This window comes from Emydura macquarii, unplaced genomic scaffold (assembly GCF_026122565.2).
Source record: "Emydura macquarii macquarii isolate MOO-44397 ecotype Brisbane River unplaced genomic scaffold, CSIRO-AGI_Emac_v2 contig_3305, whole genome shotgun sequence".
Lineage (NCBI taxonomy): Eukaryota > Metazoa > Chordata > Testudines > Chelidae > Emydura > Emydura macquarii.
Window position 1 is genome coordinate 273,607 of NW_027133442.1, and position 15,604 is coordinate 289,210.

General features: G+C 41.8%; 1 protein-coding gene across 1 annotated transcript in view; it reads left to right on the forward strand.

Annotated features, from left to right (window-relative positions):
• Positions 1-15,604, forward strand: part of SLC24A3 (solute carrier family 24 member 3) — a 329,684-nt gene that overhangs the window by 229,525 nt on the left and 84,555 nt on the right. The window contains exons 4-6 of the mRNA XM_067532815.1: positions 7,775-7,849; positions 11,848-11,932; positions 13,740-13,843. Of these exons, the coding sequence (XP_067388916.1) occupies positions 7,775-7,849; positions 11,848-11,932; positions 13,740-13,843 (264 nt within the window). The remainder of the gene's footprint in view (positions 1-7,774; positions 7,850-11,847; positions 11,933-13,739; positions 13,844-15,604) is intronic.

Consider the following 15,604-nt stretch of genomic DNA (forward strand, 5'->3'; position numbering starts at 1 on the left):
TTGTGGGACCCAGAAATGGAAACGGGAATCTCTGCATTCATTAAAAAGAAAGAAAGTTTTAGCCATTTTCCCAAACTAGTTGCTAGAGTTGAAAGCTTGTCTCTGATTTTTTCTGAAGTTCACAGATTATTATTATTATTATTGTTGTTGTTCACGATCCCTTACAGCCTCCCATGGCTGGGCTTCGGGGACCAGAACAACCATCACCAGAAGTCCCTGGATTTTTGGGAAGACCCCAGATTAGTTGACAGTTGTGGGTGGCAAATGCCATCCAGATATCACTGATAGCACTTGGCCACTGCAAGTCCCCTGCCATCTGTCTGCCTACAGCTGATCCAGCTTCTTTTCTGAGCATCCAGCATGAGCTCTGGCCAGAAGGAGGGGGCAGCTCAGTAGCATGTGAGGAGCACGATTTACTAAACTGGTGCCAGTGTTGATACTGACTCCTTCTCTTGCCTTGGTCAAATCACATACATCGCACAGGCCCAGATTTTCTGACTTGGGTGCCTAAAGTTAGGTATCTAAATCCAGAAGTGCTTAGCTCCTCCAACTCCCATTGACTTCTACAGGAGCATGGGTGTGAAAATCAGGTGGTTCTTATTTAAGTATCCTAAATATGCAGTGAGGTGCCTAATTTCATGTAATCAAGCTTGAAGACTTTAATGTCTGTGCCTCAGTTTCCACATCAGTGAAATAGGGATAATGAGGCTGTACTTCCCTCATGACTGAGTTGTTTGTGAGCTGCTACTTAAGTAGTTAATGTTTGTAAAGTCTATATAAGTCCTGAACCTCATCAAAGCCCTTCAGTGTCTGGGGACTTAGCAGTCCCAAGAGTCTCAGCTGCCGTGGACAATAGCCTAATGCAGAGCTTTTCTATGCATTGGCAACTATGGGCACAACCCAGTACAAACAACTGGGCTTTACTTCTGCACTTGGAGCCCACTGGGATAGGATCTAAAGATCCACCTTGCATACATAAAAATGGCTATATTGGGTCAGACCAATGGCCCATCTAGCCCAGTGTCTTGTCTCCAACAGTGGCCAATACCAGAGTTGCAGGATGAGTGTACAGAACAGGGCAATTGGAGTGATCCACCCTGACATCTCCACCCAGCTTCTGGCAGTCAGAGGTTTAGTGTAGTCCCGTGCTTGGTGTTGCATCACTGACCATCTTGGTGAATAGATATCCTCCATGAACTTATCTAGTTCTTTTCTGAACCCAGTTATACTCTTGGCAATCACAACATCCCACGGCAATGTGTTCCACAGGTTAGTTGTGTGAAAAAGTACTTCGTCTTGTTTGTATTAAACCTGCTGCCTATTTCATTGGGTGAACCCTGGTTTTTGAATTGTGGAGTAAATAACACTTTTTTGACACCATTCATGATTTTATAGACTTCTAACATATCTCCACTTAGTCACCTCTTTTCTAAGATGAACAGTCCTAAATCTAGTCTCCTCTCAAGCAGAAGCCATTCCATACCCTTGATGATCTTTGCTGCCCTTCTCTGAATCTTTTCCAGTTCCACTATATCCTTCTTGAGATAGGGTCACCGGAACTGCACGCAGTATTCAAGGTGTAGACGAAGGATGGATTTATATAGTGGCATTCTGATATTTTCTGTCTCATTTTCTATTCCTTTCCTAATGTTCTGTTAGTCTTTTTGACCACTGCTGCGTACTGTGCTGAAGTTTGCAGAGAACTACCATGGTGACTCCAAGATCTCTTTTTTTCAGTTAATTTAGAACCCATCATTATATATGGATAGTTGGGATTATTTTTCCAACTACATGTTCCATACATGATGATTGTTATTATTTAATATTGCTTGTATTAAGGTAGGGCCCATAGTGTGCTAGGTCCAGGCATACTGTAAGGTTGAATTGCTGCAATAAAGAGTTCATAACTAATAAGGCTGGAGGAAGAAGGATAAAACATACAGTCAACTCTTTATTTTCCAGCTGGGGCTAGAACTAGTTGGCAAATTTCACATCAGAAGTGGGGCCTTCTGGGAGGACTTAAAAGAAGAGCGAGTAGTCACCCTGTTGATCAGTTCAGAGAGGGCATCCAAGGCATATGGGGTAGTATGGAAGAAAGCACAAAGATGGTTGGACAAATAAAATCATGAGACCAGCATTATTGTCGGGGTCAGAGAGGAGCAGCACAATGAGAGGTGAATAGGTAAACAAGCAGGGGCATAGTTGCAAAGGGACAGGTCTCGTGCATGATGCTGTAATCAAAGAAGGCATGAGAACTTCACATTTGTGGTGGCAAAAATTGTTTTGTAAACCCAAAATACGATGGCTTATTTTTCTGGGAAGCACTCAAAGAAATAGTCATGCACAAAACCAACAGTCATCCTGACTTTGATGAGGAATGGCCAGAAAAGTTGTACTGGAATGATACAGTCGACACCTCCCTCCCCACTAAAATCTTCATTTTAACGTTAAAAATTGACAGTCACAGATTTAGTGTCACTGGGAGATGTTGCATTGTGCATTTTCTCCACTGTGCCCATGTGTGTGGCTTCTGCAAAACACAGCTTTTACGGAACTGGTCAAGAACTTTTTGAGATCTTCAATAAATCAAAGGAGACTCGAAGTTTGCAATAGTGTCAATAAAACTCCAACTATCAAAAAGACAGAGTGCGACGGTCTGATAGATGAATGTGTACACAAGAAGTTAGAAGGTCCCTCATAAATGTTAGACTGCTTGAGTTTGAGTCGCTGCAAATGTTTACAGTAGATGAATAGTGTGAGACAGTGTTTACATTTATAGTTTTATAAAGTGACCAGATTTTCTGTATTTACAACAAATTAAAACAGCCTTGTATGCTGTAATTCCTAATGGGGATTTATGTAACTTCATTTGCATCTCTTTAGTAAGATACAGTAAAGGCTCCTAAAAATATCTTTCTTTGTGACCAGTAATTCTTGTTTTGTTATGTTTATCTTAAAGGAATACATGATTTTAATATAGATTTTTAGAACAAGCGCTCTCCCAACAATCTGTTTCTAGGTGTTAAATGTCTCCTCATTAAAATTACCCAGAAGACTGCAGTCAGAATGAGAGAAGACTTCTAGGAATTGAATTGCACCTACAGAATCAACCAGCCACAGGTTGGAAGGAATTGCAATTGAATTCCCTGAGAGAACACAAAGCAATAGGTGACTGCCACATTATGGAACAAGACCCCTTCTAAACTATAATCATGAGTAAGGTATTAGGTGTCCCAGAAGCAAATAAAGGCGCCATCTGAGTAGTGGCAGTGACCGTAGCATTAACATGCTTTACTGACTCCTGTAGAATGTTCCATAGGGCCCCCCCAGTGGCAGCAAGTCCGCAGGGGGAGTTGCTGTGGTTGTTGAAAACAAATGAAATTTCTCTTTCTAGGAGGTCAGTAGTTCAGGCAGGGTTTACCCAGGCACAAAGCAGGGTGAGGAGGCTCCCTACCACTTTTGGGAGCAGAAGCCCAGAGACAACACTACTGCTTTCTTCAGGATGGGAAAAGGAGACTAAACAGAGCAGCCTAGGCCCCACTTCTCCTGTGCTAGGAGGAAAGGGGGGGAGCTGAGGAGCACAGGGGGCTAAAGTCGGGCTTATAAAGAAAACTCACTTGCAACCTGAACTGTGGAGCAGAGGCCTCTGCTTAGTAATGTGCATATTTACCTGTCTGGCAATTCACTTTCAAAGCAGGACATCAACTGTATGGTATTTATTGTGGAGGGGAGAGGATTAGTAACCTGGAGAAAGCAAAGGGCAGAAAGAAGAGGGAAAGTGGCAGAAGAGGAACAGGGAGAGGAGCAATCAAATGCATGTTTCTGTTTGTTCTAAATGATTCCCCGTCAGCTGATTCACCATATCATTTTGGCTGTTCATGGTTTTTATGGCTTTCATTCCAGTTTGAATAATGAATTTCAAATGTCTGTATTTCAGCTTGAGGGCACCTTCTGTTCACTTGGCCTGTAGCCAATCCTGGGCTAAGATTCCTCGGCCTTCCTATCAATTCTTCAGCCTCTGTCTTTCGAGCTTATGCAGCCCAGGACATAGTTATCTCATGTACAGGAAGCAACCTCAAGTTACACATAAATACCTCATGGTCTCTAGAGTTCTTTGGATAGCTCTAAAGTGGATTTGTTTTTCAGTTGAGCATCAACCTAAAATTCTCACTGTCAACAACATAAATATATTAAAATGTTATGGGTTTGTTTTCTTTATATTTCATTCATTTTGTTTTGTTGCTTTCTCCTTATCATTAAAGATCTCCATTTTCCCAAACCTCTTCTCTTCTCATTTTCAGCCAGCTCCTTTTTTCCAATCAAGTAATCAATTATGGGGATTCTTTCCTTAGTTGTTTTTTTTTTTATGATCAGCGTTTCCTCTTTACAGCAAAGCCAGGTTGGCTGAGAAAAGCCAGAGAGAGAACAGGGATATGGAAACAATGGTTAGATCATGTCAGCAGTGTGAGAGCATTGGAGAGGCCTAGTTCAGCTCCCAAACAATTATCAAGCTGTGTGGTGACTAGGTCGTAGAGTTTGTAATGGAAAAAGATGACTGGAAAATAAATGGCTGTGTGTGATCATCTGACTTACAAGAGGGAAAGGCTGCGAAGGAGGATAAATAACTGACTTTATTCAAACATTATTCCATTAGAATTCCAGACGGATTCCCACAGGTCTCTAGTCTTCTCTCTCTAAAACCACCTTAAAAACAGCCACCCACATCCCTCAAAAAACCCACAGAGAAACCCTGGGAGGCATAAATTCAGTAAAAAAGCATATAGGAAATGAATCTATTGCTGCTAATGCTGGATAAAAATGCCACAAACAGTTGTGGTGCTGAAGTTGCACAATTCAGTTAAATTAAGTAACACAATTAACGATCATATATATATATATATATATATATATATATATATATATATAGACGTGTGCAGCTGGACCCCAGTTAACCTTGATGATATCACTGCCCACACAATTTCCTACCGCTTTGGGGGATCATTGATTGATACGCTGTGTGATGGCACATCCCTGCTGTGTGGGTTGCGGTATGTCTACACAGCAAAGAAAAACCTGCGGCTGGCCCATGCCTGCTCCCTCAGGGCCGCGGGCTCAGCCTGCAAGGCTGTTTCATTGATATATAGGCTTCCGCGTTCGGGCTACAGCAATAAACAGCCCTGGAGCCTGAGCCCTGGCAATGGTGTTTTTTTAAAATACTCTTTCCTTGACACCAATGGAGAGCTATGATCATGACAGTGTGTTCCTAGGTGCTCAGGCTGGTAGAAAAGCTGAACTGAGAACAGTGTTGTACCACTGCACATTCCCTGCCCCTTCCATGGAGCCTACAGCCCTGATCTTGCAAAACATGCTTCTTCTTAACTTTAAGCATATGAATAATCCCACTGGGCCAGAATTCTTCACCACTGAAATCAATGGGAATTTTGCCATTAACTTCACTGATGCAGGATCAGGCCCTTAATGCATAAGTGTTTGCACAATCGGGGCCTATGCTTCTTTACCTCTGCCCCATGTTTAATCCTCACTGGCTCTCTGCAAACCAGCATCAGAAGTGCTGTCCAGAAATCAGTCTGCATTACAACACAGCGCACTACCCCAGGCCCTAGAGCTTAGTTTATAACTTAGAACCAGGCTTGCCTTTTTTTTCTGTGCAGCTTGTAAAAATAATGCTAGCAAGGGCTGTGACAGGCAGTGCAAAATGTGTAGGCTGCTCTGAACTTTAAAACTGTTCTGTCTCACCCTGAGGTGTGGGGAGGCAACTGAGGTTTTAATGCTGTCAGTAGAAATGTAAAAAGAAGGGAAATTTGGACACATTGGTGCGCTCTATGGCCTGCTGATTTTTGAGGATCTGTACTGTTTGCTTTCAGACATACCCAGTCAATTTTATTACATTTTGACAGGCTCTGTTTTGTTTTGTTTTTTTAAAAAAAAGAGGGTGGGGGAGGTAAAATTGCAGAGCAAGAGAAGTTTCCAATGTGAGGTGATTTGCCTAATCAGGGGAAATTAATCCTTTGTAGCATGGAGGATGGGTCTCTTGCTGGTGGATTCTCTGTACCTTGAAGTCTTTAAATCATTATTTGAGGACTTCAATACCTCAGTCTTAGGTTAGGGATCTATTACTGGAGTGGGTGGGTGAAGTTCTGTGGCCTGCGTTGGCAAGAGGTCAGACTAGATGATCATAATGGTCCCTTCTGACCTCATAGTCTATGAGTCTATAAACACTTGGCAGGATGGAAACGGAGATGACAGGCTGTTGTGGTGCTATAAACCAGCTCTGAAGCAATATGGTCTGTTATACTAACTTCAATGATTCATTAAATGATTCCTTTTGATACTCCAGTGAACGATATACACAATTTCATTTTCGAATCCACTCTAATACCATCATTAATGACAGTAACCCCATGCAAGACTGTGATCTTTACAGTATTATTTACTGTGAAACCTAAGGCTCTCTGTATTACGGACTGTGAGACTTTCAGATACCGTAGTCTGCTAGTAATGAGATCCAGGAGGGAAGTGTAGCATCACAATACACCCTGGGACTGTTCCATGGCAGCTGATTGAGAGGCCATTTCCTAATCTCTGTTAAAATCATAGAAGATTAGGGTTTGTAGGGACCTCAGGAGGTCATCTAGTCCAACCCCCTGCTCAAAGCAGGACCAACCACAACTAAATCATCCCAGCCAGGGCTTTGTCAAGCTGGGCCTTGAAAACCTCCAGGATGGAGATTCCCCCACCTCCCTAGGTAACCCTGGGGAGGCTGGGGATGCCAGACTTATAAATACAGTGTATATCTCATTTTCCACAAAAACTGTGGAGCCAAATTATGGCTGATCCTGCACAAGTGCATTAGATGGGGAGAGGACTTCCATAATTCGGCTGCAGGTGCCCTGAGTGTGAGGAGGAGAGCACTAGCCAGATTTGGGGAGAGATCTCTGCTCTGCCTCTCGTGTCTCTCTCCCTATTCCACACTGGGGGAAGTCCTGCCTATCCTTTCACCAAGGAATACCGAGTCCAGCATCTCATTGCTCTCACCCCAGCCCCATTGGATGCATAACTCTTTGCAAAAGCATAATAGGCCAAATCCTTAGCTGGCGCAGATGGGAGAAGCTCCACTGAACAATTTTAACCAGCTGGGGATCTGCTCATGTGTCACATGGCTCTGCATCTCCCCATCCTAGTTCAGACCCTGAGGAGCCATAGTGAGTCGCATGATTTTAGTTAACATTAAAATGATGAATTTACATCGTTTCCAGGCACTTATTTGTGGAGGGAGAGGGTTCTTTCTAAAACTAGCATTATATTGGATTAAATAAAATCCTAGAATTAGAATTCTCAGTGTCATTCCAGGGAGTCTAAGCACAAACACACTTCTTTGCTCTGCATTGAAACACTAGCAATTGAAACCCACTTCTAGAGAGCTCACATTTTTATAGAACACACACACACTTAAAAAAAACCCAAAAACTTCCAATTTGCAGAAAAGGACGATAAGGGAGTTATTGAATGTGTGTCAGCCACATCTAGAGAACTTTAAAAAAATCACCTGTCACTGTCTGATGGTAAGTGGTAGTGGCACTCGATAACTTGTAAGAAGTTTTGGATAAATACTTCATGATCCTTCCATTAAATACTAAGATGCCCCAAAAATTGCTCTAGCAATAGAATTTAAAAATCAAAGCTCAAGTGGGACATTACAGTCTGTGTCTTTCTCTGGCGCCGTCTGACCTCAACCTTATGTTTTCTCTTTCAGGCCATGTATATGTTCTACGCATTGGCAATTGTCTGTGATGATTTCTTTGTCCCTTCATTGGAAAAGATTTGTGAAGTAAGTATCGGAAGATGTTTCTCAGGTTTGCAGGTCACTTTAGTATCAATTTCCCTTGAAAACCACAAGTTGTGTCCATAGTAGATAACATTATATTATAGTTTCTCTTTGTGTGTTTTTAATGAAATGGGTAAGAATACAGATGTTTACATTGAATTATAATATTGTGTAAATGATTGATTCAGCTTTCTATTTTTCTGTTACCGGAGCCTGCCTGTGTATTTGTTAGTGGGCAAATAATGTTTGGAGTGTAACCTTTTAAGGCTTGTGATTGCCACTTCAATAACAATAAGAACATTTTATCTGCGTAGCACCCCTCTCCTTAACAAACGGTTAGCGATGCTCTACAGCAGAATAAAACACAAATACTGTATAGTTACAAACATACTTTCAGAGGGATCCAGGAAAGATGGTCTTGTGGTTAAGTTGCTCATCTTGGACACAGAAGTTCCATTCCTGGCTCTGTAACAAACTTCCTGTGTGACCTTGGGCAAGTCACTTAGCCTTTCTGTGCCTCACAGGTTAGTGGTGTTTCTTCTCTCCCAATATTTGGTTATCTTATCTGTTTAAGCCTTCAAGGCTGGGCTGTCTCTTAGTACGTGTTTGTATGGCATCTAGCAAAATAAGTTCCGAGTTTTGGTTGGGACCTTTAGGTGCTACTGAAATAAAAATTATAGTAATACACTTATAAAAATACAATATAGCATAGTGTAATTCAGACAAATTCTGCTGAAAAATGCTCCCTTGAGTCTGGATTACATTAAAATAGCGTTTTTCCAATAAAAAGTTTTAAAGTTGCAAGATTACAATTTTTCCAGTTTCTCAAACTTGTATACGCTAAGTTCTGAGACCAGAGCTGAGAAACTACCAGTAAATCATCCCATCAGCTCCACTGGCCAATTTTTTGGGGGGGAAATGGGAGAAATTAAGATGTATCTTGACTTTGACATGAAAATATCTGTGCTGCAGATAGAAAATACAAATTGGTTTTGCCACTTAGAGATCTTTGCCAATTGGGAGAGACACCTGCAGATCTCCCCGACAGAAGAACAACAAAAATCCATCTTCCTGAAAACGGAGCTGCTCCTGAGCTGGGGGAGGAGGTGTGGGAGATTAGATGTAAAATCATTTCTTTGATAGCATAGAAATCACAGCTTTGATAGAAGCTGACTCCTGAACTATACTGGTGTTTCTGGTTCATCGAAATACAGAATAGCCTCGTCTCAGCAAAAGCTATTTTCGATTCACCAGGGTGTAGATGATCAGAAGAGTGACTGGGCAACTAGCCGTGCCAGATGCAGAGAAGATGAAATGTAGTTAAACAAGTATCAGATAAATGTGACCACATTGCAGACCATAACAATGTGATATAGGTTAACTATCCAAAGATGCCTTAACTCTCTCAAGAACTTGTGGGGAGTTTTTTTCCCAAAATATTTGTTCTCAACCCAAAGGTGACTTTTTTGGGATACAAAGTCCTCTCTTTCCAACAAGATCAAACTGTTCTTGGGTTATGTGACAGTGAAAGAAATACATGTTCCTCTTTTCCGAGTTGTTCCAACTTTCTTTTGTCTTAATCTGAAATGGCTTGTCTTTAAAACTTTGAACTTGCATGGACTTAGTCTTCAGTGTTAGCATTCAAATGTGCACAAGAAAGAGCCCCAGCTAACTTGGGAAGAGTCTCCACTGCTTTTTCTCCCAGCCCCTTGTCTGTCTTTTTCAAACTGAAGGGGAAATAGTTTGATCATACTTTCGGATAACATCTAAGAGCTGGATTCTGCTGCTCTTCCTCCCATGAAGTAATTGTCTGCTCCACAAGAAAGATTCTTTGAAACCAATAGGGCAGCTTTGAGAGGCAGGGATTATTCAATATGAATAAAGGTGACAGATGTGCAACCCTATCTGGTGATGTGGTATACTTGGTATATTTTTAGCAGGTTCTCTCACTTGTTAACTTGAAAAATTTGGTCATTGGTAAAAGGTCTCCCTGTCATTCACTCAAATTAGTGAAGTTCTATTATCTCAGAGCATGTCTGCACTTGGAAATTGACCAGAATAGCTATTCCACAATAGCTCCTCATGTGTACATTCTTATTCCAGAACTAGAGTGGCTTTTTCTGGTTTAGCTTAATTGGCATCGGAAGTGGATTGATATTAGGGTTCTAAAAGCTACAGGCCCCAACTGATATCACAGCTCTTTGTGAAGATCTTTCTACGGACTCTGTGGAATAGATTTTTGCCTCATTTTTCACATCTTTGTACTACCCAGCTTGTCATGGCCATTTGAATACATAGCCTCAGATTTCTCTTCCAGGGAAGCCGCTGTGGAGTTAAATTAATCTGTCTTTAGGAAGTATGAACTCAAGCATATCCTTTGACTGATTATCCCTCCTCCAAAGGCATCAGCATGGTGCAGACTGTATGTTACGTGATGAGTGTATTTGTGTTTCCGCTGAGCCTTGTGCAGAAGAAACTAGCCCTTTGGGAAATCTGCCTCTGTTCCTAGACACGTCTTTCACAATATTTTTAGTCCTGGTTAAATCACTTTCAGAAAAAGCTTTTGTTTAATCAGTTTGCCACAAATTGTCATGGCAATGTAACACTTTTACACTTCTTGTCTAAAAAGCACTTTCATGGAGGCCAGACTCTGCACACCCACCTCTTTTTCTGTTGACTCCCCATAACGTATATGAAAGATACATATCGAATTAATATGTAGGTGGGAGCAGAGTTAAGGGTATCTGGAGCCCTTGTGAGAAAATGAAACTGCAGTGGGACTGTTAACTGAGAAGTATATTGCTTTTTCTGCCCTTTTTGCAGAGCAAATTAACTCTTTTCCTTATCTTTACATATACATAGTTTGCTGAGGTAAATATTTATGAAGGAATCTCAGAGATTCTTTTGGTAAAAGTACAATGCACAATGGGATTGTTTTCAGATTTCAGTGGGAATTAACAGAAGATAGCGGAAGTGTTTAAATGGCTTGTCAGCTTGCTTGCTGTGTGTTGTTTTAAACCACCAATGCCATCTGGAAAACGTTCCCTTCACATTCCACTGCCCCTCATTCCACTGCTGAAGCTTATTTTTCTGGGCCTGTTTTGTGTTGAAACAAGGTAGCAGTTTGCAGCCATGCTACAGGGGGGTTGCTTTATAGCTTCTTCACATAGAACAATGGAAGGTGCCAGCTGGGCGTGCTAGTTTTAATAGTGTGGTCCCATTTTACTGAACTGTAGCTTGTACAGATGGCATGGTGGGACTGCATGAAGCATATAGTAAATAGTTAACTAAGCAGATATTTGGAAAAGGTTTATAACAATGAAATCTGTATACGGTAGTGAGTATTTTTTCTCTCAGGAAATGTTGTTTTAAATGAGAACAACCCCCCATATGTCTAGGGCCTTTGGGTATCTTATAGCTAAATCAAATTTGGTACGTATGGGCATTTTAAGAGACTGGCAGTCCCTGATTATTAGTGTAGATTATGTTAGCTGCTGCTGGGTAAACCCCATACAGGGAATTAGCACCTTGGGTCTGGGGTCCTCACACTCTTGTATATTCCCCAGAGCATATGAGCAAGGAATGGTTAAGGACTTGGTTCCACATACCCACACACACACACACTCCATGCATTGGCCAGAGTATGAGACACAACCTGTGCATGGAGCCGGTTGTAATTTACAATCCCCTGGAAACAGGAAAGGAATCATGACTCCTAGGGGTGGTGCAGCTAATATATTTTGCTCTGCTGAGGGCAGTGCCCCAAGGTACAACTCAGCCCTCTGTAAATTGAGATCAGAAGGCACAACCATCTTGCTTTATTAGATTGAAAGTGCAATATTTCCCCATGGTAACTGATGCATCTCTGTCCTGTTGGTTCTTTCCGTCTTTCCATTTAAGCATATAAGCAATTCCCTGCTCAAACAGACAATTTAACTTTTTCAGCTGAATTTCTAACGTGCCGGTGGTATAATCATGGATTTCATTTTGTTTCTCTGCAGCGCTTACATCTTAGTGAAGACGTGGCTGGGGCAACTTTCATGGCAGCTGGCAGCTCTGCTCCTGAGTTGTTTACATCTGTTATAGGTAACTAACTAACCAGCCATTTCTTCTTTAAACAGTTTTTAAAAACAGTAATTGTAGATGGAGTTGCAAAAATTACTCTAATAGATGTAATAAATCTTAACGTGTTCTCGCATGGACGCATCGTGGTAAATCCTTTTTAAGTCTAGGAGCTATACGTATAAATCTCCCGGTGTTAATGAAAGAACAAACATCTGAATTTCTCTGTTTTTATGTACAGTATGCGTCACCAAGCATAATCCAGGCTCTGTGCGCTATGAATACATTAACACGCCACTAAACTGAACCTACAAACATAATGGCTGTGCTTTTTGGGCATTACAGATGACTAAGCACGGTTCGAGCATGGGCCAGTCCCATCTACACTGCAAGACAAAACAGTGTTTTTAACTGTGTAGAGGGACTACATCGCTGGATTACAGTGTAGACAGAAATTTCAGTGCAGATCAAGGTGGTTTTATGTTTGGTCTTGTTTTGGGGATAAGGGGCTGGAACACAGGTGAGTAGCTGTGTGTATTGGAGATCTGTGCAAGCAGCTGTCCCACATGTCCAACCAACACCCTCCCCCCCTTCCAAGAACATGCTGAGAAATTCCTGACCCTCTCTGTGATGCATACAAAGGCATGCCACCAGCCAGGTGTGGTGGCTGCTGCTGCCTCGTGAAGCTGCAGATTCAAACCTCATAGGGAAAGATTAGCTGAGGGCTTTAAAAAATTGTCGTTCATCCCACCAGGAGAGAAGGATGTGTAGCCATGTTGCTTAAGGCACTGCTGGAAGATGCTCAGGTACTACGTTGATGAGCACGGTATAGGGGCCTATAGAATAGAACAGAGGATCTGAGGAGCTCCCTCACAGCAGTACACACCTTACAGGGGGCAGGGTGTGGGCTATCCTACTGCAGCAACCCTCAAGAGTGCGAGGTTTCTTTCTTCTACACAATTGGTTCAGAATCAGCCGAACCTGCCTGTTTCACTGCTGTTGTTCTTAGTGGTCGTTCCTTTGACAGGGATTTTTAATCATGCTATAAACTACCTGAGTTGAGGGAAGTGTGTAGCTTTGTTTATGCCCAGCTGTGCAGCAAGAGAGCAGTTAACCCCAGAACAATTTATCGAGGGTTGTGGCAGATTCTCCACCACTGGAAATATTTTAAACACGATTGGATGTTTTTCTAAAAGTTAAGCTCTCGTTCAATCACAGATATTTTGACTTGAAACTGGAATTCATTCTGAGAAGTCCCGTGGCCTGCATTATACAGGAGGTCAAACTATATGATCACAATGATCCCTTCTGGCCTTAAAATCTATTAACCTAAACTTCACCGAATTCGGGACTGTGTTATAGTAAGTGTCAGCTTTGTAAGATGGTTACATGTTTTGGCTGTGCAGGTGGGACCATGTTCCAACATGGTCAGGTCACTACTTTGTTATAACACAGTCCCCAGCGTGGTAGAACAAACCCCTTGTGTAGCATGGTTCTGAGGGGAAAAAAAAACCCAGGCCACAATGGTCAGGGAAACTCTCGTAGAGCCCCACTAGCAACAGACTTATTTTTTATTCATTGATTTTCGTGGTGCCGATTACCTTAGCACTTTTGGTAACACACATTCTCTCTAATCCTATCAAAGAGCTAGATTCTACCTCCTTATTCACCCTTTTTCTTTACTCCACAAGTCGTCCTATTAAATTTGAGTCAAGGTGGCAGAATCAGGCAAATGACTGAGATCCAGGTATACAGCAAAGGAGTGCAATTATTTTGAGTAGGATCCCTGTTCTTTCTGACTTACGTAGTTTGCCTTCAACTTGTGTTTCAGGTGTTTTTATCACAAAAGGAGACGTAGGAGTTGGAACCATTGTTGGCTCTGCTGTATTCAACATTCTCTGTATAATTGGTGTGTGTGGCCTTTTCGCAGGACAGGTAAGAGCATCTGACAAGTTCTACAAGGTTCCCAGGTCCGATGGCTTTCCATATATCCCAGCAAAATACCAGTGCAAGTTAGTAGCTCATGCAGACTGAGGTTGCTATTCAAGAGAGATATATGGGAGTGCAAAACATAAGGGAGCTTTATTTAGTGGGGGTCTGAGGACTACTTTGGGGACACCACCACTGTGGAAGGGAACTGCAGGTAAGCAATACTGCTGCTGGAGTAGCTGATTCAGATATAAATGAGGGAAGAGGAAGGAAAAGCTACATTCTCTGGAAGTTTCGGGTCTCGACTTTAGCGAAGACCATTCCCCAGCATCATTTTAAAAAGGAAAACAAGAAATAGGTTGTAAAATAGACATTTTAGGAGTTGAGCCTACACCCCTTAAACGCAATGGTCCAGCTCCCTTTGATTTCAAGAGTGCAGAATCAGGCACTTAGGCCCAGATCTTCAAAGGATATAGAGGTGCCTGACTCCCATTGATTTCTAAATGCTTTTGAGGATCTGGGCCTTCATGCCCAAAGAAATATGCCAACCTTGCCCTTCTTCCCTGTTTTTGCTGACAGTGGTACAGTGGACTGATGCAGCTGCACCATTGTAAGATAGCTCATGTAGCTGCTTTATGCCAACAGGAGAGCTCTCTCCTATTGGCATAATAAAACCACTTGCATGAGTGGTGGTAGCTATGTTGGCAGGAGAAGCTGTCCCGCCGACATAGTGCTGTCCATACCGGCACTTCTGTTGGTGTAATTTAAGTTGCTCAGGGTTTTTTTTCACACCCTTGAGTCACATAAGTTATATCAACAAAAACATGGCTTTAGATTACATTCTCCCCCCCACTTTCACTTTGTTTAGTGCAGGCTAATTTGGGGCTTCTCTGTCACCAGCTGTGACATGACCGAATTAGTAGCCGGGTAAGGTCTTTTCACCATTTCATACGAAGATATTGATAACCAAGTCCTGGGCATTAGAGCCTAGTCGCTAAAACAAATCTGAAGTTATAGAAGGAATGCAAGAAATAGGAAAGTATCTTATAAACAACATCTTATAAGTTTCTGCAGTTCAGCGGTACTGGCATCTCAAATGGCAGCTGCGATCACTGGGAACGTTTATGGCAGAGAGAACAGGGCTTTGTCAGCAGTAATACCTTGCCTATGGAATGCATTCCCACCAGAAATAAATGAGCCCAGATCTCACCTTTTTCAGATCATAGGGGAAGAAATGTCTTTTTCCACAGCAACAAGAACACAATGGCCTGGCAGCCCCATACTCAGGTTAATAAATAATAATTTAAAAGAATATCTTGTTCTTCTCGTACATTCAGACCTTGTAATCGAAAGTTGGAAAGGAAAACATGGGTGTGAATTGCCAGCTCTTTTGAAGTCCATGGAGTTAGGCTGTTTTATACCAGCTAAGGATCTAGTTATATTGTCATATTGTCCTGACAAAGTTTTCTTCAGTTTTGTCCCATGAAGCGTGGTGATGGATGCACTATTAAAACTTAGACAGATTCAATTCGAACTTTATAAAACAGATTTCAGATCATTAAATGGTTCAGAAATATTTTACTTAGGGCAACCCTGTTGTTTCATTTTAAAGATGTTTCTTAAATCTGACATTCTTCCCTGGCTAAAGAAAAGAATAATTTCCCACCTGCTCTTCAGTCATTCTGGGTGACGCAGGTGGCAATGCCTGTAGTTAAAGTTGCCTGACTTTTTCCATTTTAAGTCGCTGTTTTCAGTTGCTTATAACTT